Source organism: Otolemur garnettii, unplaced genomic scaffold, assembly GCF_000181295.1.
Source record: "Otolemur garnettii isolate 467f Iridium unplaced genomic scaffold, OtoGar3 scaffold00016, whole genome shotgun sequence".
NCBI lineage: Eukaryota > Metazoa > Chordata > Mammalia > Primates > Galagidae > Otolemur > Otolemur garnettii.
The window spans coordinates 18,174,045-18,196,791 of NW_003852411.1; the positions used below are offsets into that span (position 1 = coordinate 18,174,045).

At 46.0% G+C, this 22,747-nt stretch overlaps 1 protein-coding gene across 1 annotated transcript; it reads left to right on the forward strand.

The window, feature by feature from the left end:
* Positions 1-2,538: 2,538 nt before the first annotated feature.
* On the forward strand, positions 2,539-19,296 carry KIAA0040 (KIAA0040 ortholog). Its single transcript, XM_012802638.2, has 2 exons — positions 2,539-2,592; positions 18,873-19,296. The coding sequence occupies exon 2, from the start codon at positions 19,006-19,008 to the stop codon at positions 19,294-19,296; it is 291 nt and encodes a 96-aa protein (XP_012658092.1). The 5' UTR covers positions 2,539-2,592; positions 18,873-19,005.
* The last annotated feature ends 3,451 nt before the right edge of the window (positions 19,297-22,747 follow it).

Consider the following 22,747-nt stretch of genomic DNA (forward strand, 5'->3'; position numbering starts at 1 on the left):
AAAAAAAAAAAAAAAAAAAAGAAAGGAAGAATGATGTCTAAATTAACAATTATCCTGATGCAGAATATGGGTTGTGATGACAATATAGGTACAGTGAAGGGCACAGGGCAGGGGCTCAAATGAGTCAAGGAAGGTTTTCCCAGGGAAATGGTTTCCCCTGAAATTGTGGCTGAACAGAGGCTGGAGGCACAGTAGTGCAGATGGGGGTGGGGCTGGGAGAACAGAGGCTGGAGGCACAGTAGTGTAGATGGGGGTGGGGCTGTGGGTTCCAGATAGAGGAGCTTGTGGGAGTTCCCAAAGCAGGAGGAGAACCACATATCCCATAGAGTCTGAGCAATGGGAGGCTTTGTCAATTATGAAAGATGTTAGTTGTCATTGCCTGCTCCTTTTTGTTGTCGCTTTTGAGGAGTTAACGTAGTGCCAAGAATGTAGCACTGGGAAACTGGAACACACTGACCAGATTTACAATTTTGAACAAATCTGCAATAAATTCTTGCTCTTCAGATTACTCATCTGTGAAATAGGACAAGAAATCCCTCCTTTCTTCACATTACAGTGGGTTGAAGGAAGAAGTGTTTGCAAGAGTCTTTAAAAAATTGAAATGAGTTATAAGTGTAGGGTCTTGACAGGACTTTCCCTGATCATAAATAAACCCAACTCATTCAGGTGTCAGCTCGAAGATTGGAGAAGTGATTGCATCAGTGTTTTTACCTCCCAGCCCCTGTTCCCAAGGGATTGGGAGATAAATAACCATTTCTTTCTGATTGGTTTAGTGATATTTCATTTCAGTTCATAATCAGATTTTGTCTAAGGGAGAATGAGTGCTATTAATAAAAGTTTTGTTTTAATTGTAATGTCTGTGGTTACCCTGCCTGACTGGTAAGGGCAGATTGCCAATGAGCCGAGGGATGTGGACTCCCCAAAATTCTGGCAAGGCAAAATTTGACTGCAACTGTGCCCAGGTAAAAGAATGTGGCGGCTGAAACTGATGCTGTCAGGGCTCCTGTGCTTATAACTTTTGAGGCCTCCCTGAGACCTGTTGCAGCAAGCTTAAGTTAGGCTTCCAAAGCCCTCTGTAATCTCACCAACTTTGCCTGTACCACCTCATTTCCCTCTCCTCAGAAGCCTTCCTCACTGCCATCCCCATCCTGAACCCTACGTCCTGGCCTCTGCTCTAGCTTGCCCACCCTATGTAGCTCACCCAAGTCCCCCTTTTCCCCACCAGGACATCCGCCTCTCCGTGTGATACCGTGTAGCATGGGGGCCAGCACAGCCTCATCTCCTCCGTCTGAACCCTTGATCTCTTTTCCAGTAGTGCATTCATTTGGCACTCTCGCATACTTAGGTTAGCATTTAATTTTATTATTTGTGATAAAACCTTACAGGGCATTTTCAGTTTACAAAGAACACTCATATAGCAGATTATCATTTGACTCCCACAACCACCTGGATGGAGAGTGGAATCCATAGTATTAAGATTTTCCCATTTTAGAGACAAGAAGTCTAAGGCTTAGGAAGTTCCATGACTCGCAGTACCACTTGGCCAAGCAAAGCAGGACTTACAGTGTTGTAACTCCCACGAAGAAACTCTGAGACTAGGAACCAGTTTCATACACTTCTCCCTCCCCCCCCCAAACCCCCTGCTTAGCCCCATGTCAATCACATAGTTGATACTTAACTGACACTTCTTGAAATGAAATCCACATGCAACTACAGGGAAAATAATTCCAATGGCATGTTTTATTAGTACAAATAATTGTTATTAGCACTATTAGCTTATTCATGTATAAAGAACAGTATGCTTGCAACGTTATTTTTATTACAGCAACTCAGTAAACAACCTAAGGGAGACTCACACACATTTTATACAAGGCTTCCCCAGCCCCAGAGGTCAATCAGAGGGCAGCTACAAATGCAGGAGCAGTAGCCCTACTACTTCCTGGCCATGGATGGAATGTGCTTGTTAGAACTTGCTCAGCAGGGTGGACATGCCCGGCTAGCCCTTGGAAATCCGAGGTCACATGTCCACACAGAGGATCCTGGTTACCCTGCAGCGAGCCCACAGGTGGGCCTTGGCTCCCCCACACAGCCAGGTGAGAGGGCTGCCCTGGCGGGGACACTTAGCCATTCTGAGTCAGACTTGGGAAGACTTCCCATCATTGGAGCAAATTTCCCAAGAATTTCAGGCCACGTTGACTACTTGGCAGAACTGAGAAGTGATTTTTTTTGGTCCTACCCCTGCATCTGCCTGGAATAATACCAATCATGGCTATAAATATTTGTATAGTCCCTACCAGCCCAGGAGCACATTCACACGCGTTACCTGCTTTGGCCTGAGGCCCCTGGAAGGAAGGTGCTCATTTCCAGTTGTCCCTTTGCTCACTTGCGGAAGTACGGACATCTGATCAAACCTTCAGAATGGTACCCAGGGACTGAGAGGAGAGCACATCTCCCAGTGCTGCAACTAGTTTCCCTTTAAAGAGGCAACACATGCTATTGTTCTCTTGTATATTCTTCTAGTTTTCTGCCCATTTTGGAGATGAAGAGACGGGGGCTCCAAGCAACTGAGTGACTAGCCCAAAGACAGCACGGGTAAGTCGTACCTGCTTCTCATACCATGCCCTGTAAGCGGCCCCCACACTCAAATCACACGTTAGCCAAGACTTTGGTTCATAGGAAAACTTACAATCTGACAAACATGTAAAGCCAGATAAAAGTCAAAGCCAGAACAGGAGGGCTGGAGCCCCGCAGACTTTCCATCAGGGAGCATAACTGCCTAGCCCCGTTAGGCACTATAAGGATGTCCACTGCCTCCATTGGCTGCTCCAAGCCAGCTACCCTCCCAGGACCCCTTCCTGCCTCCCGACTGGCAGGGGCAGGGCCCAGCATTCTGACTCTTCTACCCTAACAGAGCTTCCCCACCCACTGTCCTATTCCTTCAAGACTCTGAGGCCTTGAGGGCTCATCCGATTAAAAAAAAAATGTATTCTGGATGGCTAAGGGGAGGTAAAGCCCACAGCCTGGTGGGCAGCCTGCAGTCAGCCCAGCCCTGAGGCTACACCAGGGAAAGTTTATCTCATCATCCCACCCACCTCCCAGTGGCTTTCCAGAATGTCTCCCATAAAGCCTTGAGGTCTCTAGGCATGGAATAGAGATGGTGAACCAGGGGGAATAACAGAGCAGGATCCATGCTGTGGGAGAGGGGCTGTCTAGGGGGGGAACTTCCTGCAATCCCCAGCTTAACCCGTTTCTTCCATCCATACGCTTAAATTATGTATTTGCAATGATTTGGGAAAGGCATTTCAAAGATGGAAACGGAGCTGTCTGGGCATCACTGAGAGGAATCAGACAAGAAGTAAAGCCAGGGTAGCTCAGGGACAGCATTTAATGTGCAAAAAGGCAACTCAAGCTGCATGTGGTGACCTAAGAAATGTCATGTGTATCAAAGGAGGTAGGTGCTGAAGCAGAAAAACAAAAAAGAGAGTACTCCTTACCTGGCGCTGGGTGGGTACTCAATAAATATTTTAGCTCACTCATATATGTCCTCTGCATTCATTAATTCATCATCTGTTATTTATCCAAACCGTTAAAAAAAAAAGAAATAACTCCATGCTATGTTAGGAATGCAGATCTAAATCCCTGCAAAGAAGCAGTGAAGTTCATCCTCAGGTAACATGAACTTCTCTGCACAGCCCACCCTCTGGGACCGAGGCTACAGCCCAAAGCCCAGCAAATATGCAATCTACCATGCTGAACATTCCACAGAGGTGAGTTATTACTGGAATGGGAGTATTTCTGCTCACTCTCTGTATGATTTTATCTTTGCATTTAAAGCTTTAATATTGCAGTAAGGTAGCTTTTGGCTTTTAATTGCCCTGAACTTTTGTTAACATGAAATGAAGGGAGGAAATGGGAAGGAAAATAGAAACGTATCTGTATTACTTGTGAGTTGCATAATTGTATATTCTTGCCACACCATTAGTTTTCAGCTATTCCAGCCTGTAAACCTCTCCCCCCTCACCACCGAGAAAAAGAAACAAGTTAGTCATTCTGTTATTGCGGCAAAGTTTGCAGAACGCTAAGTTCCCTTCTCTAGTATTAAAGAGGATTATGCAACTTTTAATTTGAGGTCTGTTTTTTAATTACACCTGTGTGGGAGATCCTGAATCACACAGTGTTTGGTTGTTCTCTTGTTTTTTCCAAAAACACCTTTTCCCTCCAAGAGGATATGACGTTTGAAGACTTAAGCATTATTCATTAGAGTCAGCCAGAACCAGAGCTTTCCCATTATTTCTGGACAGAAAAGACACACCGCCCCACCCTGCCACTCCTAACTCACAGATGACCTCAGATCCTCAGCTCTCATATTCCAAAAATAAAAATTTACCTAGACACTCTACCACACCCACAAAAATTGGCTCCAAAATCTTTTACCAAACAGTTTTGAAGAGTGAAAATGAGAGTTACATAAGCAAGGTATTCCACTGTAACCATGACTACGGGTTTTATTAGCCCTAATACCGGGATATGGTCAGATGGGCTATATATAGACGGCCGACAGAAGTGTGAGTGGTGTCAGTATTTGCTCATGAATTCTACACACTGGGGAACTGTAGCTCCTAGTGACTACAGTGCATAAAACAGCAGGAGAAGGGGAGGGGAGGGACAGGAGGGTGGAGGGCTGCCTCAGTAAGAGAAGTTCCGTGTTCTAATTTTAGCTTTAATTCAGCTTTTTAATATAATCCTCTAAAATCCCACTTCCTTGCATCAAGATTCCAGTTTTTCTTCTCATGCTCTTTCACATTTCCTGTTTGTTCTTCACAACAATCTTGAGACATATTCAGGATGGATAATAACCCCGTTTCTCAGAAAGCGTGACTGATTTTGCCCTGGGTCAAAACCATGATGGACAATTGCACTGGGACGAGGACTGGGTCCTCTGACTCCTAGCTTAATATTTTGGCCCACTGTAGCCCCCACCCCGTCCCATGCCAGCCTTTTGTATTGTACCCGGGGATATTTTGTTACATACCAATTCCTGGTGAAAACATCCCTCATCCTTATCATTCATTTGATTAATCAAGATCAGTCAGTCAAACTGATATTACAGCTGCTAAGGTAGGCTTCCCCTTCTGTCCTCACTTTTATTTTTCGAGCCCCCTGCATGGTTCTACCCTATATAGATTATAGCACAGCATATAGGTAACATAGTCCCTGCTTCTGATTCTGATTTAGAATCCAGGGGCTACAAACTTAAAATCCTTCCAGGAAAGAAGACTGGGTGGGGCAGGCAGGCTGGAGTTGGGGTAGAGACTTGGGGGAATGGAGAGTATAGACCCTTTAGAGCTCCAGCAGATTGTGGCTATGTGGGAAGTTAGTGTGGCCAAATCTTAGGACAAGCTGAAGATCGAGAATATATGATATTAGAAGAAGCAGAAAAATAATAAGAAATGAAAGTGCGCATGGGTGGGACTGCCAGTGAACACCACGCCTACTCACAGCAGTCACGCCTCTGGGCCCCCAACACCCACTGTCATCCATGATGCCCCCATCACACTTCTCTTCTGACATGTTTGCTTCTATTAAAATGCGAGCTCAGCTCGGCGCCTATAGCTCAACCGGCGCCAGCCACGTACACCTAAGGTGGCGGGTTCAAATCCCCAGCCCGGACCCGCCAAACAACAATGACGGCTGCAACCAAAAAATAGCCGGGCGTTGTGGCGGGCGCCTGTGGTCCCAGCTACTTGGGAGGCGGAGGCAGGAGACTCGCTTGAGCCCAGGAGTTGGAGGTTGCTGTGAGCTGTAATGCCACGGCACTCTACCCAGGGGGACAGCTTGAGGCTCTGTCTCAAAAAAAAAGCGAGCTCCTTTAGGTCACAGAAGACATCTTTATCAAGAGCATATCCATGGGATGAAGGGTACATGCCAAGCCTTCAAATGATGATAGATGAGTGATTGGGTGAACATCATCTGAGGCTGAAGTCCTCAGCCTCCTGAGAACGGTGGCCATAAAACAGAGTGGTTACAGCAGGCTCTTTGGACTCAGCTACAACTAGATTCAAACCTCTTTCCTTACTTTCATAGCTCCATGGTTTGGGAAAATTATTTAATCTCTGATATCCTGTTTCCTCATCTATCCCATCTATCATAAATAGGAGGTAAAACATCCTAGCCCTTGAGTTGTTGAATGAGATCCATCTGTAAAGCCTCAATTACGCACAGACTTGCACTTTGTAAGAACTCAAGAAATGGGGGCTTTTTGATTTAACCCCATTTCTGCAAAAGGGTGATAAGACATTTTGCTAAACCTCTGTGTTGAGACTTTGGCCTCGAAATATCTAAGTCAAAAGAGGCCAATCAAAGGAAAACAAATGAGCATTCTAGGTGAAATGAAGAGGAGAAAATTGATAGTCGTGGACAAAACAAGGCTCCCCTGAGAAACTAGATCTTGGAGGTCAGAAGGGCTGAAAGAGGAAGAGGCAGCTGGAAATGAATAGAAATCAAGTGAGAAAACAGGGGAGAGGAAAATGTGTCTGCCCTGATTCCCCGGGAGTTGGTTAACTCTGTCTTTATTTAATTCAATGAAAAAATGATCAAACTCTAATTAGGAAAAAATAATTATTGAATAAGTGGATGTTTTTAACTTTGACACAATATGAAGAGTATGATAATGAATAGAGTGCTTCACAGTTGTCAAGGAAGGTTTAAGGCACCGAGGGTACGAAGTACACTTAAGCTACAGGCTTCACGCACGTTATCTCATTTACTCTGCCCGGCAATGCGTTTTTTCCATTCATTCATTCATTCATTCATCCATTCAGCCAATATTTATAGCCTCCCACTGTCTACCAGGCCCTGTACCAGATACTGAGAGTAAAACGATGCAGCACAGTGGATAAAATGCCTCACCCTCTGAGAAAAATGCTCATGTTTCTGTTTACAGAAGAGGAAACTGAACTCAAGGCATTTGAGTGAATGTCCCACAGACTCCATACCATGTTGGTGGGGAAGGAGCCAAAATTGTTTTTTCTTTTTTACTTTTTTCTTTTTTTAGCAATCTGTGCTTTAAAGAGCCAAAATTGTTGATTACAAGTTTTCTGGTTTATGAGAAGAAAAGCCATAAACCCTTGATGATCTCAGGGAAGTAAATTGAGGGAGCTGACTTGCCAGCAGGTTGGAGATCCTGTATTCAATCACATTAGTACAGTTGGAATTTTCAGGGAATTGGAGAGATATAATGTCTCGTGGTTAATCCTAAAGTAAGATGAAAAGGACTCATTATTCTCAGTGCCTGGCATGGACCCTTTGGAGAGAGTGTAATGAGGAATGAGAAAAGAGAACAGGATAGAAAGAAGGAAAAGGGAAGGGTCAAAGAAAACAAAAGAACTAGCGATTCCAGGCCTTCCGTGATAGAAAACCAAAGAAAATCCAGATGAAACCCTTCTTAAATTCTTTTCATTGTTCTTAAATCATTCTGTAATTATTTTCCTGGCATCCTCCTTGAGAAGAGAGAGGGTGTCTTAATTTCCTAGCATGTCTTAATTAAAACTTGATTGATTGGAAGATTGACTCATTTGAACCCAAAGTGAAATGGCGCTTTTTAATTTTCTTTTCTGCTGAACCTGAAATAGTGCATATAGCGATTAGGAAAGGATCTTTTGTTATCAGAAAGTCCCAGCTACAATGAGCTCTTTGTAACTGAGCGAAGGGAAGGTAGGTAACTACTTAGGAGCTGATATCGCTCCACCACCACTCCCTCTATGGGATTTTCTTGATCATTATTTTTCCCTTCAGTGAGTTTCATGGCTGGAAGATCTGGCTGGACAGTGCACTAAATAGTTGGGGAATTGTCATCAAAGCCCAGGCAGAGATGTGGCTGATGGTCACTTTCTTGTGCCCTTCAGTGCTTCTTCCCTTTATCCCTAATGACCAGGATTGGCTGATTGACGATTAGTCGAGTTATCATTTTTTTCAAAACCTTTAAAGTAACTTCATTTATTCATTCAGGTGCATGCCAAACTCTGGACATCCTAATAGAACAAGGCAAGCAAGGGCCCTGCTCTCATGGAGGGTATATTCCAGCAGAGAAAGAAGGGCAATAAATATGTAGCCCAATATGACAAGAGCACCTTAAGTGAACATAAAGCTTCAGAGTAGAGAGAATCACCAAGGCCGTGTCCAGGCTGGCGGGGTAGAGGTTGACTGGGGGTTGGGCTACTTGATATGGTTGTACTCCGCTAGCAAGGGACTCTTGCTGAGGTAACATGAGGAAATTCCAGTGGAAATGTATTTGAGCATATCAGGAAATGCATCTGAGTGTTAGGATACAGTCATGCCAAGATCTGAGAACAAATGAATCAGGCAAAGGGATAAACCCAGTTCTCAGTGAGTAGATGGTCCTGACATAGGGGTGGCCAGGGCACAGTGAGTGAGAGAGAAAGGACAGGGGCTGGCACATATCAGAGCTGAGCAGATACACTGGCAGAAGGAGAAAAGGGAGGAATATGGAGGCCAGGTCAGAGAACGAGACAGGGGCCAGATGATGGCAGGACTTGTGGGCTGTGATAAGGAGATCAGAGTTCACACTTCATAGATGGGAAGTCACAGGGTATAGACAGGGCATGGGGGAGACGTTGCATTTTGGGTGAGGAGAACAGGCTAGAGCGAGGGAGCAGTTGAACCAGAGAGACTAGTGGGGAAGCTGCCACAGTTACCCAGGGGAGAGACAGCGGGGCCGAGCCGTGGAAAGGAGGGAAGCACATGGGTTTGGGATATGTTTTGGAAATGGAGCTGATTCGACCAGCTGGTGTGGAAGGGGTGGGGCAAGAAGGGTAGCAAGGATGCATGAGCGTTCTGCTCAGTCCACGTGTTAAAGGAAGTCATTTCTCCAGTATGTATTAGCACCTGTTGTGTGGTAGGCACAAAGCTGGATCTTTAGATTATGCAGAGGAATGAGAATCTGCCATTTAGGACCTTGAAGGGAGCGTGAGGAACAAGTCAACAAGTACAAGACAGTGTTTGAGATATAGTGTATATAACCCTTTGTACTTTTCTCTGTTCTTTTAATTTTCAAAGGAAATGAAGAGAAAATGAGATCAGTGCTATTGTGGGTAATTGTCTTTATGGTAGCTCAGAAGAGAAAGGAATCCATGTGGTGGAGGGAGAGGGGACCAACAGTCACAGCAGCATTCCCAGAGGAGGCGTGAAGGACAAGGAGTTCTCCTGGTGAACAGATGGAGGGAGGGCGATGAGAAGACATCCAGGCAGATGGAATAGCACAGCCATGGGAGAGAGCAGGAGTGTTTGGGGAACTTAAGGAAAGCAAGGCAGTGGGGGCCTGGAGAGGGTCTGGAAGAAGACAAGGCTGGGACTAAAGGCAGGACAGATTATTAGTGATGTGTCCTCCTTGCTAAAGAGTGGGCCTATCACATAAGTGATGAAGAGCCAGTCAAGGGTTTCACGGGGCTCGGTGATCACATTTGGATCTTAGAAAAATGGGCAGAAAGAAAAACTAGAGCCTTCTCAAGGGTTTGGTCACATTAAGTAACAATGGGAATGAAGAGGACGGCCCTCTGCGTTTAGGGACCCTTTCTCTGCCTTCTCACTCCTGCCCTCCATATCCACAGGGCCTGACCTCTCTCTCACTTAATCCTTGTTTTACCTCAATGCCCACGTGGTCCAGCTACACTGCCCTCCCTCTTTCCCAGTGTGCCCTGCTCCTTCCCACTTCAGAACCCGCACCAGTGCCACTCCTGCCACCTGGAAGGCTCTGCCCTTCATTCTGTGTACACCTGCACACTCACCGTCCCTCAGATCTCAGTTCAGACTCCTCTCTGCAGAGGCCACTCCAATTGTTTCCTGCACAGCACTACCAGCACTGCTGGTTCTGTTTCTTTGGGTACTTTCTGATTGTCTATCTTCTCCATGAAAAGTAAGTAGCTTTGGGCGGCGCCTGTGGCTCAAGCGGGTAGGGCGACAGCCCCATATGCTGAAGGTGGCGGGTTCAAACCCAGCCCTGGCCAAAAACTGCAAAAAAAAAAAAAAAAAGAAAAGAAAAGAAAGAAAAGTAGCTTTACCATGTCTGTCTTACTCATGATTAAGCCCACAGTGCCTGGGACAGGAGCTGGCACATACTGAGCTCAGCAGGTTGAGCAGAAGGAAAGAAAAGGAGGCAGGAGGAATAGGGAGGACACCGTGGTGTGAGGGTGAGAACAGAGGCTCCTGTCCCACTCCACCCAGTAATGGGGGCTCCTTGGGGAGAGGGGAAGAAGCTATATCTAAATCCTGATCATTCAGCTCCTGAGGGAGACCCATGAAATGGTTGCATTGAAAAAAAATGATGAATGAACAAATTTAGAATCTCCTTACTACAGGAAAACTAGACAAAGGAGAGAAGATGCCTTTTAAAGGAGATCTGCATGATCAAAGTCATGACTCCAGAACCATCCCACATTCGAAAAAGGCAAATATAATCATCATTAGCTGAGGAGTCAAGAGGTGTTTATTTTGGCCAGCCCATTCGTTTGGGGTCAGATAATCAGGACTCACTTTTATTGCCTAGTGAGGCTCTGAGGTGCTTACATCTACTGACTCATATAATTCTCACAATACCTGATTATTATATGCTCCATGTTACAAATGAAAAAACTGAGCCCTGGAGAGAAAGGTTGACTTGCCCAATGTGATACATCTAGTAAGTGTCATGGCCAGAATTTGGACCCAAGATACTTGGTCCCAAACCTCTCTGGGGCCAAAGCTGTGCTCTGTGTGGGTTAACTCCGTGCACATCGGTTATACTCAAATCGTGACCATGATTGCATGTACAATGGTTATGATCATTATCAACATTAGCTTTTTTGTCCCTCCTATGAGTCAGGATAGGCCAACTACTACAGCAAAAGAAAATCCCTGATCTCAGTGGCTTCATGCCACCACATTTTATCTCTAACTTGTTTCATTGTTCCCTGTGGCCAGCAGGGGCGGGCGCTCTGCTCCACACAGGCATTCAGGAACATCCTCCATGTCTGCCGTCCCAGGGCTCTCAAAGTCCTCCTGGGAATCCTTTGCCAAACAGCAAGCAGAGAGAGAACATGAGGGCCTCAGAGGATACTTCAGGAGCCACATTTCCTAGGCCAGAACTCAGTTACACGGCCTCACAGAGACATCAGGGGGCTGAGAAGTGTAATCCAGCTTGTGCCCGGGAAGAGAGAGTGTGGGGGGCAGCTCACAAAGAATGGCCTCAGTGCTTATTTTTAAGGACAGGTGTAGGGGGGACCTGGTGGAAGGGTGAACTGGGCACCAGAAGACGTTGTTTCTGGCCCTCACTCTGCCAGTCATCAGGTGAGCAATCTCCAATAAGGTGCGGCCTCTTCAGCTCCCAGATTCCTCATCAATAAAGTAAGGTAATCCAGCCAGATGGCCCATCTCAGCATTCTCCTAATCCAGAATGTCTGCATGATGAAGCATCATTTTATTCTTTTTAATAACTCTTAATCACTTCTATATTGATGTTGTGTTTGTGGTTTTGTTCAAAATTACAACCATAATTATACCATCAATTATGAGGGAAAATGCTATCTATTTTCCTTTAACACACAATATCTAGTTACACCTCATATATGCGTACTCTAGGGCAGTTGTTCTCAACCTTCCTAATGCCGTGGCCCTTTAATACAGTTCCTGTGGGTCACAACCCACACATTGAGAACCGCTGCTCTAGGGGGGAAAAAGAGCCTCCAACTTTGTATCAAGACCAGTGATTTGAAGCGATTAATTAAATTGGGGAAAATATGGAGACTTACTTCATAATGCCCAAAGCCAGCTTTAAGTAATAAATGTAATGTTTGCTGTGACCTGACAATTTTTTGTACAAAACAGTGCTTACATCTGTCAGAGAGCATCTGAGCATGCCAGGTTAGCAAGGTGAGAACCATGAGAAAATATAGCTCCCGAGCAACAGAGTTAATAACTACTGACTGAGTTTCCACTCCACGCCCTCGCAGTCAGAGCGCCTTGCTCTCTGAGGGGTGTGATATTATCCTAACCACAGGGATTTTGCCAGGCAGGGTGGTTTAAGAGCCAGGGCAAGGTTTTAGCAGGCAGGGTGGAGAGGCCCAGGGATGAATAAGATGTTTTAAATCCCTATGAGTGACAGTGGGGAGTCAGGTAGAGGCAGATGGGATTCCTGATTTGGAAAAAAAGAAGAGAAAACATGTATCTATACGTTCCTAACTTAGAGACCTCATAGGAGACTCGAGTTGAAAGAAGGATAAGAAGGCACACCCAGGAATGCCTCGTGTCCCTCTGTGTGGGCTTCTCCTGGCCACATGTTGTGGAGGACACGCGAGCCAGGCCACTGTCCTGAACAGCAGAGATCACCTCCTCTCTCTCCTTCCCTCTCTGGTCTGTTCTCTCTTTACGCAACACACATCTGTGACTTCCTCTCCTTACTTAAAACCCCCTGGTTGTCACAGCACACGCAGTCTCCCACATGGTCCCCGGCGCCCACTCCACCCCTACCTGCCACTGCTGCATTCAGCACACTGTCCTTTCACATCACTGTAGGGGACAGCGATGGGTCCGGTTGTTCACCTGATAAAAAGCACAGCAAACATGCTATTTCCCTGTGTTTTCAGGCTTTGGGGGACACTTCATAGTATATTCACAATTGAGCTTTGCACAGTAGAGTATCATAGCCGATGGGGTTTATCCGGGGCATGATTATTGCTAATTGAAAACAAGTGAACTGATGGCTTTAAACTTAGAGACACTGCGCCTGAAAAGGCACCTGGCAAGCATATTACTTGGAAATGCTTTAAACTAAGTTCGTCCTGTGTTTCACCCTGGCCACGTGTTTGCTGTATTTGTAATTCAGATCTTAGCTGAGTTATCCCCTGTCAGAACCTGACCTCCCTGGTGGGGGACTCCTCCCTGATGCCTCTTTCGTGGCATCACGGGTTCCTTGTTCATAGCACTTCATGTAATTATATAGTGACCCCTGTTTGTGTGGCTCTTTGATGAACGTTTGCTCCCCACACTAGACAGGAGCATGAAAAGTGCAGGGATCTGGTTTGCCTACTCTCACGCCCGGAGTAGCAGGTGCTTGATGAAAAGTCACTGTAGGATGACAGAGCAGACACCCATCCTGGTCGTCATCTCCTTTAGTCCCTTGCCCCTCTCCAGGCAGAACTGCTTGCTCCTTCTGCTGTGCTGCCCCCATCTCCCTTTACAAAGAACTTCGCCCCGCGACTTCTCCCAGTGGACAGCTGCTATTTCTGTTTCTCCTCCTTGCTAGACTGGGAAGTAGTCAGGGTCTGAATCCACAGGGCTGGGTGCATCATGGGTGTCCAGTGAGTGTTTCTGCATTGAATTGTGACCTCTCAGGAAAGCAGTTCTGGCCACACAGAGCAGTAAGTAGCACGGAAGGTGGCTCCCCCCACGCAGGCCGTTGTGCCGCTGTGGGTGGAGATGCACCTCTTCCCCACCTCTCCTGGCCCATGATTCTTTCCCTCATTGAACACAGGCTCCTGTGCTCATAAAGGAAGGTCATCTGCTCAACGTACTCATACAATAGTTTTGGAAGGTGACGATTGTCCAGAAACACGTGGGTTGTTACAAACATAAAATCCTGGGCCCACCTGAGACCTACTGAATCCTACTCTTTAGGAGTAATCCCCAGGAATCTGTGCCTAAGTGACTCTTCCTGGCCAGCAGCCCATCCTGCTGTCACTTGAGACCCTTGGGTAGAGGAGACAAAGCAAGGATGGTAATAATCACAACAGCAGGCAGAAAGCTCAATGCACAAGAGAAAAGGCCCGAGGGGAGGTCTTTGCCCCCAACTTTCAATTCTACATGTAAAAAAGCCCCACATACATACCCAGGGGTTGGAGGGTGCAAAAGAGGAATCACTTAAGGTTCTGATAGAGAACTGAACCCCACCTCATCCAACCTCCACAAGAAGGCCGACAATTTGTACCATTTAGAGCTCTCTCTGAAGTTGGTCTCAGGGATTTTAATTGAGTGCCATCGTGATCTTTATTGTTATCACTTCTAAAAGGTTTTTACTATCTATAGACATGTTTTAGAGCTTCGCATGCATTCTTTCATCTAATAAACAGGCCCAGTGAGAGGCTGATGCAAAGTAGAATGGCCCAGCCTCTTCTTGGAGAGCACAGAAGGAACACCAGACCCAGAGCCAGCCCTGGACACAAGCCCAGAGCAGCTTTTGGCTCTTGGAGTTGGATCAGCCCTCCCTGTGGAATGACCCACCCTGGACACTTCTAGAGGTCCCAAAACGTGGGAGGAAGGCTGGGGCCTGCAGATGGCTAGTTGCTCTCTGCTGGCCTCACCTATAAGCTCAGCAATCCTCTAGACACTGTCAGATTTTCCCAAGTGACCCTTTTCCAGCATCTAGAATTACAGCCACAAGCCTGCAGACCGGCCCTCAGCAGGGACATTACTTATGGGGCCCTTTTCATGTGAATGGAGCGGGAGTCTAGGTTCTTTAGCAGTAGAGGTTGGGCTTGGGGGGTGAGGGATAGGGAAGAAAAGCTCAAGGCCAAAATTAGTCCATTGTTATCTGGAGATACCTGCCCATTGTATCAATTAGGTTTGTATAGTATTTTACAGCATATAAAATGCATTAAATACATTGAGTCCCTTATCTTCACAGCAGCATTACAAAGGAAGCTTATTAGCTTTGTTTTGTAGCTGAGGTTCATTTGCTAGGATCATGCTGATTGACCCAGGGCTCAAACCCAGGTGTTAGGGCTCCAGATCACTGTTTCCCATCAACACCTCATATGTGGGCAGATAGAAACCTGTGGCAGAAAGAATGAATGAATGGCTCTCTCTCCCCAGCTAGATACTACAAAGGATACAGCAATAAATAATATTTGGTTTCAGGGAAATTGAAAGTAACTTTTCCTCTCTTCTCTCTCCACACACCCACCCCCGCAATCACAATCAAACAAATGAGGTTGTTGGCACCTATTGTTGGTTTTACAAGAATAGATGAATTACTTTTCAAACACTTTCAGCTATACATGAAAGCCAACAAAATGATAGGCTCTCCCAGAGTGCACATTCCTAGGGCCCCAAGTGTAGCTTCTTTTGCAAAACAGTCCATGGAAGCACTAACTTTTAATTCATACCACCAAGGAGATATTTGATTGTTTTCTGGAAATGCTAATAATGCAAAGCTCATAAATACTAATGAAACACTATAGATTAGCAGAGCTCAGCAAGTAACCTGGGGGGCCTAGAAAAGAATTCTTAGATTAAAAAATATAAAGAATACCTTTTAATCAAATTTTCCCCAGACTGTGTTCCCAAATGTTAATGAATACTCTCTTCGGCTGTGTGGAGAGCAGACTCAAATAAGTACCTTTAGGAATCCAGAAGTGAATTATTGACTTAGTCGTAGCTTGAAAAGAAATCTGTTTATTCAAAGGCTATTTTCAGTTCCATGGGATGGATAAGTTTAAGACAAAGGTTGGGAGGGGTAGGTGCTGGGATGCTGAGATCCACACATAATTCAAATGCATGCTTCTATTTCAGCCAACTAAGCAATTGAAGTTGGAATGTGCTTATTATATTTGGCTTTTATGACTTGATTCTTCAATAATAATAACTCCCCTGGAATGGAACAGGCTCCACAATGTCAGAAACTGTATCTCTGTCATTCATTACTGATTCTCCACACCTAACAGTGCATGGAACGTGTTAGGTGCTCCATGGATGTTTGATAAATGGGTAAAGAGCTTTCTTAGGACATTTCTCAGAGCTTTTCACATCGTGCTATCTTTTCCTGAAGGACAACCCTGATCACAACATTCTCCTGTTGTAAAGACCCCAGATAAAATCAAACCCTATGACAGCCTTTCTAGCTTCTCCTCCTATCCTCTCCACTCCCATCCCAAGCCCCAGGCCTATTGGAAGAGTCCCTGTTTTCTTGCCCATGTTCTAGTTTTTCCAGAATGTTCACCCTTTCTTTTCACTCATATCTCCCTGTACAAATCCTATTCATCTTCCAGGTCCTCCTTGAGTAGCTCCACCTTAAGTGACACCATGAGGGGGTGGGGCCAATGCCAGCAGACTGACACTGAGGCCAGCTGGGGCTTGATGGCCACATGGGCACTGGGAACATAGAACATTGACAGGGTGCGTTATTCCAGATCCTTCTCCAAGGACTCAACCTCCTTCCTCTGTCTCCCAGAAGGGTCCCTGATGCCCTTCTGCTCTCTCCATGGGGCCTGCACAACCCCCAGCACAGAAGAGTTTGTGAGTGACTGTGGTGGTGGTGTCCTCAAAGGTGAATCAAGAATGCTAAGTGTAAGATCAAATTGGAGAAAAGCACCCGACGTCTTCCCACAACACAGCAGAAATATCCCTCTAATAGGACACAAAATACCAGGTCACACCAGGCTGAGGTAAAAGCAAAGGTCACGGCAAAGGGAGAAGGAAAATGCAGCAGAGACAAGTGGTGTGAGAGGGGGCATCACGGACAGGGGTCTGGGCATGCCAAGGGTCGCTTTGCTCCACAGACAGCCTGGTGGCTTGGGGGCATGTGGGCAGATCCACACCCTGAGACGTTCCCAGGCCCCCAGAGGGGCTTGGGTAGAGCCTCCCGCGAGAGCATATGACTTCTCAGAATACTTTCCTTTGTGACACATTGAGTTTAAGTTCAAGCACCATATACATTCAATAAACCTGCATTTGGGCAGGACTTGGTTTTTATTTTATGTATCTTGGTGCATTTAGGAAGTATCTCACAATGGGATCTAAATCTCTGCAATCTTATCTGTAATAGCCTGGGATAACCATTTAAGTCAATCTAGGGAATAGTCAAGTATTATAAGATTCCCTAAGTTCTGGGCTGCTTGCCAAAAATGGGCTAATTCCGCACAGAGGTATCAGAGTGCGTGTAAACAGCTCGCCACATGGGGATCTAGAGCCAGACTGCCAGAGTGAGCAAGGCCAGCTCTGCCGCTCACTGTGTGACCTGTGTCTCCATCTCTTTGGTGATAAAATGGGGGAATAACAGTGCCTACTTCATAAAGTGGTAGTGAAGATTAAATAAGTGTAAAGCACCTATAACAGTGCCTGGCATACGAGACGTGCTTATTAATAATTATTATTGCCATCTTATAGCATGACTTCAGGCTGTGTGGGTCAAGTGGCACAGTAGTAGGTATCAACTGCTATCATTCGACAACTGTATAAATAATGTCATGAGGGTGTGTGGCCACAGGCCAGCAGACTGAGACTAAGGCCAGCTGGGCTTGATGAGCACCTGGGCACTGGGAACATAGGACATTAGTAAGATTATGTTATCTGGGAAGACTTCTCAGGACAACCCTTGGGTACCACGCATAACACACCCCCAGGAGAGCCCCGTGTGTATGCTCCAGGCCAGGGCAACAGAGTCAAGCTTGAGCCTACCCTGGATTCTGGGCCCAGGCCCCCCAGGGCCGCTTTCCATAAACACAGCACCATCTTGTTCCTCAGTTAAAAGGCAAAATGCTCCTGAAGGTGAGTAGAAAAGTGTCTAGTTAAATACAAATATAACAGAATATCATTATCATCCTTAGTTCCTCCTCTTGCCTGGCAGCCTTGGGAAAGTGCTGGACCTGCTGTCCAGAGGTAAAGGGTGTTCATGGCAGCTCTGTGTGGCCTCAGATATGTCACCTCACCACTCTGGACCCCAGAGTCTTCATCTTTAAGTGAGAGTGTTGGTCAGGATGATCTCTAAAGTCTCCACCCTGAAAAATCAATGACTCCTTGGTATTTGGGTTTAGGGTAATATATTGCCCGAGAGGTCTCTTAAATTTCTCTGAAACATTCCTGTCCTTGAATTCTTGTTCAGACACAAGCACCAGTAATTCTGGAACTGAAGAGAGCTTGTAAGACCTGATGATACTTGAGAGCTGAGTCCTACAATACACCTGGAGAAGTGGAGGGATGACAAAGGGCCACTCTGCACAAGCAACCAGCAGAATGGTCCTCTCTGTGCTCTGGACTGAGGCCGGGAGCTCAAAGGCAGCAGAGGCCCCCAGCCTGGCTTCCAAACACATCACTAAGCAGCCTGCAAGTCTCCTTCCCCACAGAGAAGAAAGGGAATAGGCAGGGACTTGGGTCAAGGGATGGAAAGCAGAGGCAAGGGCAGTGAGGGAGAGGCAGGTAGACAGCAGATCCAGTGAGGAGTCACCCCTGGTTCTCCCAGCCTCAGGAGGAGCGGACACCACAGGCACAGAAGTGGGAGGTAAAGAGGGGCACAGGCACAGAACAGGGAAGGGAGCATAAGGGACAGTGAGTGCCAGGAGTGAGCCAGGGTGAGGACTGAGCACTTTGCCTGGATAAGACCCACGTCTCCTAGCACAGGCAGTGAGATGTAGACATTCCATCTGTGCTTAAGCTGTAACAAGCACTGAAAAGGTTACTAGAAGGTCATGTACAAAACTGTCCTGTGGGGAGTGTGTGTTCAACACCAGTCCAGTGAGCTGCAGTGAAAAAAAGATTGAGAACTGCTGTTGTCCAGGGTCAGGGAAGCCAATCCTGACCAGAACACGGAGCAAACACACATTGATTCATTTATCCAGTAACCAATGAGTACCTCCTACATGCCAGACCTGAAACACTATTAATTTTTATATCCTAAGTCCAATATAATGTGTGTACATAGTAAGAATTCGCTGATGCTTATTGACCTAACATGTGTATTTATCTTGTTTATTGAGTCTCAATACAATTTTAGTGAACTCTGGAAATCTTCAATTCTTTCCTCTTTCCTAAGCCTAAAATCTATGATGCTATTAAAAATGTAGACCATTCCCACTGCATTTCTCTTGAATTGTCTCTTTTAATCTCTTCAGGTGCCATCGGTGGCATGCCTAAACCCAAAGCTGGAAGAGGAATAAATTACAAGCAGTCAAGCCTGCATCCTTTTGAGTCCAGAACTTGGAAGTGAACTGGAAGGGTTCTCTGGCCCCCATCCAGCCAAGCACCATGGAGAGAATCAGCTCCTTCTTGAACACTATTTGGGATACCATCTCGACCAAACACCAAGAGGGCATATTCAACACCATCTGCCTGGGGGTCATCCTGGGGCTGCCCATCTTGGTGATTATCACACTCCTCTTCATCTGCTGCCATTGCTGCTGGAGCCGACAGGGCAAGAGCGGCCAACAGCCAGAGAGAAACAAGAGGAAGAAGAAGAAGAAGGATGAAGAAGACCTCTGGATTTCTGCTCAGCCCAAGCTTCTCCAGATGGAAAAGAGGCCATCACTGCCTGTCTAGTTAGGCAGGAGGCAGAGGTGTCCCCTCTCTGGGGCTGTCTCTTCCAGTGACACACAGATGAAGAAACAGGAATCCCTGAAGTGACATACTCATGTGCCCAGAGTAACTACTCAACCGAGGAACAAATCTCAGACTCAGTGTCCCAGTTGAGGGCACTCCCAGGGAGCACATGGATGGACAGTTCTTGAGCACTGTCTTGGCAGCTATGTGTCCAGTAGCAGCTCTTCACTGCAGACCCAGGTGTGCCTTCAACTTATCTCTGGCAGAGACCATAAATTTAAAAGCACAAAGAGCATTTATCCAGGCATCTTCATGTACACACCACACACACACACAAAAATTCAGGCAACAAGTACATGGGCAGGTATATTCTGTTCATCAGATGGTCGTTGTGCAAGGAAGCATATCATCTACAGTTGCAAAAATATCTCATGGAAAGCCTGGCTGGATTCAAGCATATATATGTACAATTATGGAACCCAACAAGGCCCCATGCACTGTATGTTCCATACACCACTCAGGTTCCAGATGTGTGCTTTCCTATGTCTATCTCTATATAACCTCTTCCTGGAAATACTCATAATTGGACATTCCAGCAAGCTGGTACAGCCCCACCCCTGTGTATGTTGATACAGACACACCAAGTTCCTGTGCTTCTGGCCTCTCACTTGTTCTGAAGTATTTCAAGTGTGATGGATCAAAATTCATCAAAACCTCTTTTCTCATAACTCATGACAAAGTCCTCATTACCACTGATACGTGTTTAACGTGGTCTATAACTGCTCTTTGAGATGCTCTCCCCAGAACCAGTCACCACTGCGGACTTCTCCAAGCAAAAACCAATAGCTCTTGGTAGCAACTGCTAGAAAGCTATAGAAACCTATTCATTCATTCACTTTGGTGGACAGCAATGGTTTGCCTGTGCAGTGTCTGTTTTACAGATGGAAACGATTAGGAGATGCTACCCTGAGCTGGGTATGTCCTATGTAACCAAAGGTTTCCAGCAGGGAAGGGATTAAGACAATCACCGGTACAGTCTCACAGAAGGCATGCTGGAAACAATTTTATAAGGCTGTAATGGGTGTATGGTATGTTACAGGTGGGACACAGAAGTTTAAAGGAAAATAGGATGATGCTATAATGAGGTTTATTAATATTTATCTTGAAGCTCAGGCAAGTGCCTTGCACACAGTAGGTACTCATAACTATCTGTGGTTGCTGTTGGATATGTGATGACGTTAGGGTAAACTCATAATACCTCACCAATTCTCCCCAAGTGACCTTCTGTTCTAAATAAGCCCTCTAATTGCTGCAATGGGTGAAACTAGGTTGAATCCTGCCAGAGAACACGTGTAGGAGCAGTGGTCAAGGTGACACATGTGCCCTATGGAGGGTACTTGAAGATGTGTAAACAAGATCTGAGGTTGAGAAGAGCTTCTCCCCACTGGGCTGAGGTTGGGAGGCAGAGTTAACCCATTTGTAGGATGAACTAATTGGCATTTTGATTATATTGCAAGCATATTATAGAGATGGACAATTCTCAACTTGGGATCAGGTTGTGCTCTGAAAGTTTATTTGCAAATTTTCTGGGCAGTGCTCCTGAAATATTTTCCCAGGAAGCTGTTCTAAACAGTGGCAAAATCACTGTCTAATTAATAATGTAGCTCAACTACTATATTTGTAGTATTAAGAACCAAATTGTTATAAGATTGTGTTAATGGAAAGATGGGATCACCTGGTCCTCACCTGCCCTCCAGGTGTACTCCAACTCCCAGAAGGGCAGGCATCTAGTGGTGACTCTTGGGCCAGGGTTGTCTGACAAGTAACCCTGTGAACCATAATTCAGTCCTGCATCTATTTTAGAAAACCAGTCATATTCACCACAGGTGACCATGAACTGCCTGGGCCCTCAGGCCCCCACTCACAAGCCCCTGTGACCCCCTGATTTCTATTCCCTTGTCACATAAAGAGCTTGTCATGGAGCCTCTGGCTATCCCCTTTGCATCACATGAGGACTAGCCACCCCAGCATGTCCCCTGCTTCCCACCAGGATGAGCCCCCTTTCCTGTCTCCACCTCTCAGGCCCCCCCAAACTAGATGACATGGGGAGACACAGAGGCTGACAGTTGAGCAGGGGGTGTCACATATGTTGTAGGAGAGTGAATCAGCAGGATCAGGGACCACACAAGTAACATCGTTTCCATGACAACTGCTTGCCCCTTTGAATTAAGACAGCAATCAGCTGTCACTGTCACCACAAGGCCTTTGTCCAGGTACAGCACTCCTGCTGTCTCCTAACGAAGTAGACTTGCTCTAGCTCCAGGCACAACCACCCAGAGACCCACTTCTCTGTTGCTTAATTGCCTTGGACCCAGAAGACCCAAACCCTGAATGGGCTTACCTGTTCCCCAGCCCAGCCTCCCCGCCCACCTTTACTGGAGCACCTGGAACAGTGCCAGGCACATAGTAGGTCCTCAGATGTTTGTTGAATGAAAGGAGACTGAGGTCATTGCTGGTGCCACTCTCTTTCTCCCACTTTATTCTCGTCTTTCCATGTATTATGTTTCTCCTATTACCTCTTGTCCCTGTACCACTGCGGCCCCATCCCTTTATCTTTCTCCATTTTTACTCCTTCCCAGCTTCTGTCCCAGAACCACCACTAGCCACCAGTGGGACCTCAGGACGGGAGCCTACTTAACTGGGAAGGTTTTTCTTAAAGAAGAGGCTTCCTAGACCAGCACAGGGGGATGCCCTAGGCCTGGACTTCTGAACAGCTTTAGCCAGACTCAGTGGACCCTCAGAGGAGGTCCTGCCTCCATTGCTCAATGGATTCACATTTTTTATTTCATGGCGGGAGGGGGAGGGAAGATGTAGAGAAAAGGTGGTAACCTTTTCAAGACTATAAATGGCCCCAGCTGTATAGTATTTGTCAGTATTTCTTTTTTCTGTAAAATACAAATACACACATAAGAAAAACTTATTTAAATAAAATACTTTGAAAAATAAAAGTTATGTCTGGTCTCCTTACTTGCTGGAGTCAGACAGTTACTTTCTAAACATTAGGTACTACCCTGGCTCAGACATCACTCAGAAATGATGGATGCAGGCAATGGCCCGGCCTTCCCCAGTCACTTCCCTCTAGTGGGATCAAAAATTGGAGGGGTAGGAATGTGGCTATCTCACCCATATTTGCAAAACAGATAGTCTCAGGCCTTAGAGAACAGAGTCCCTCAGAGGTGCCAGATGTAGAAAAGATACACTGATGTTCCCTGGCAACACTTACAGAACTTTCCCTTCAATGAGGTCAAACAACATCTTCTTAAAGGAAAAGGGAGAAATAGCAAAAACTTAAGTAAAAATAGACCTCTGAGTTAAACCCAGAGTTGGGAAGAGGAGGGACGGAAACCTCCCTAGTAGCCACTCGGGATGGAGATGTATGTGTATTTATGTG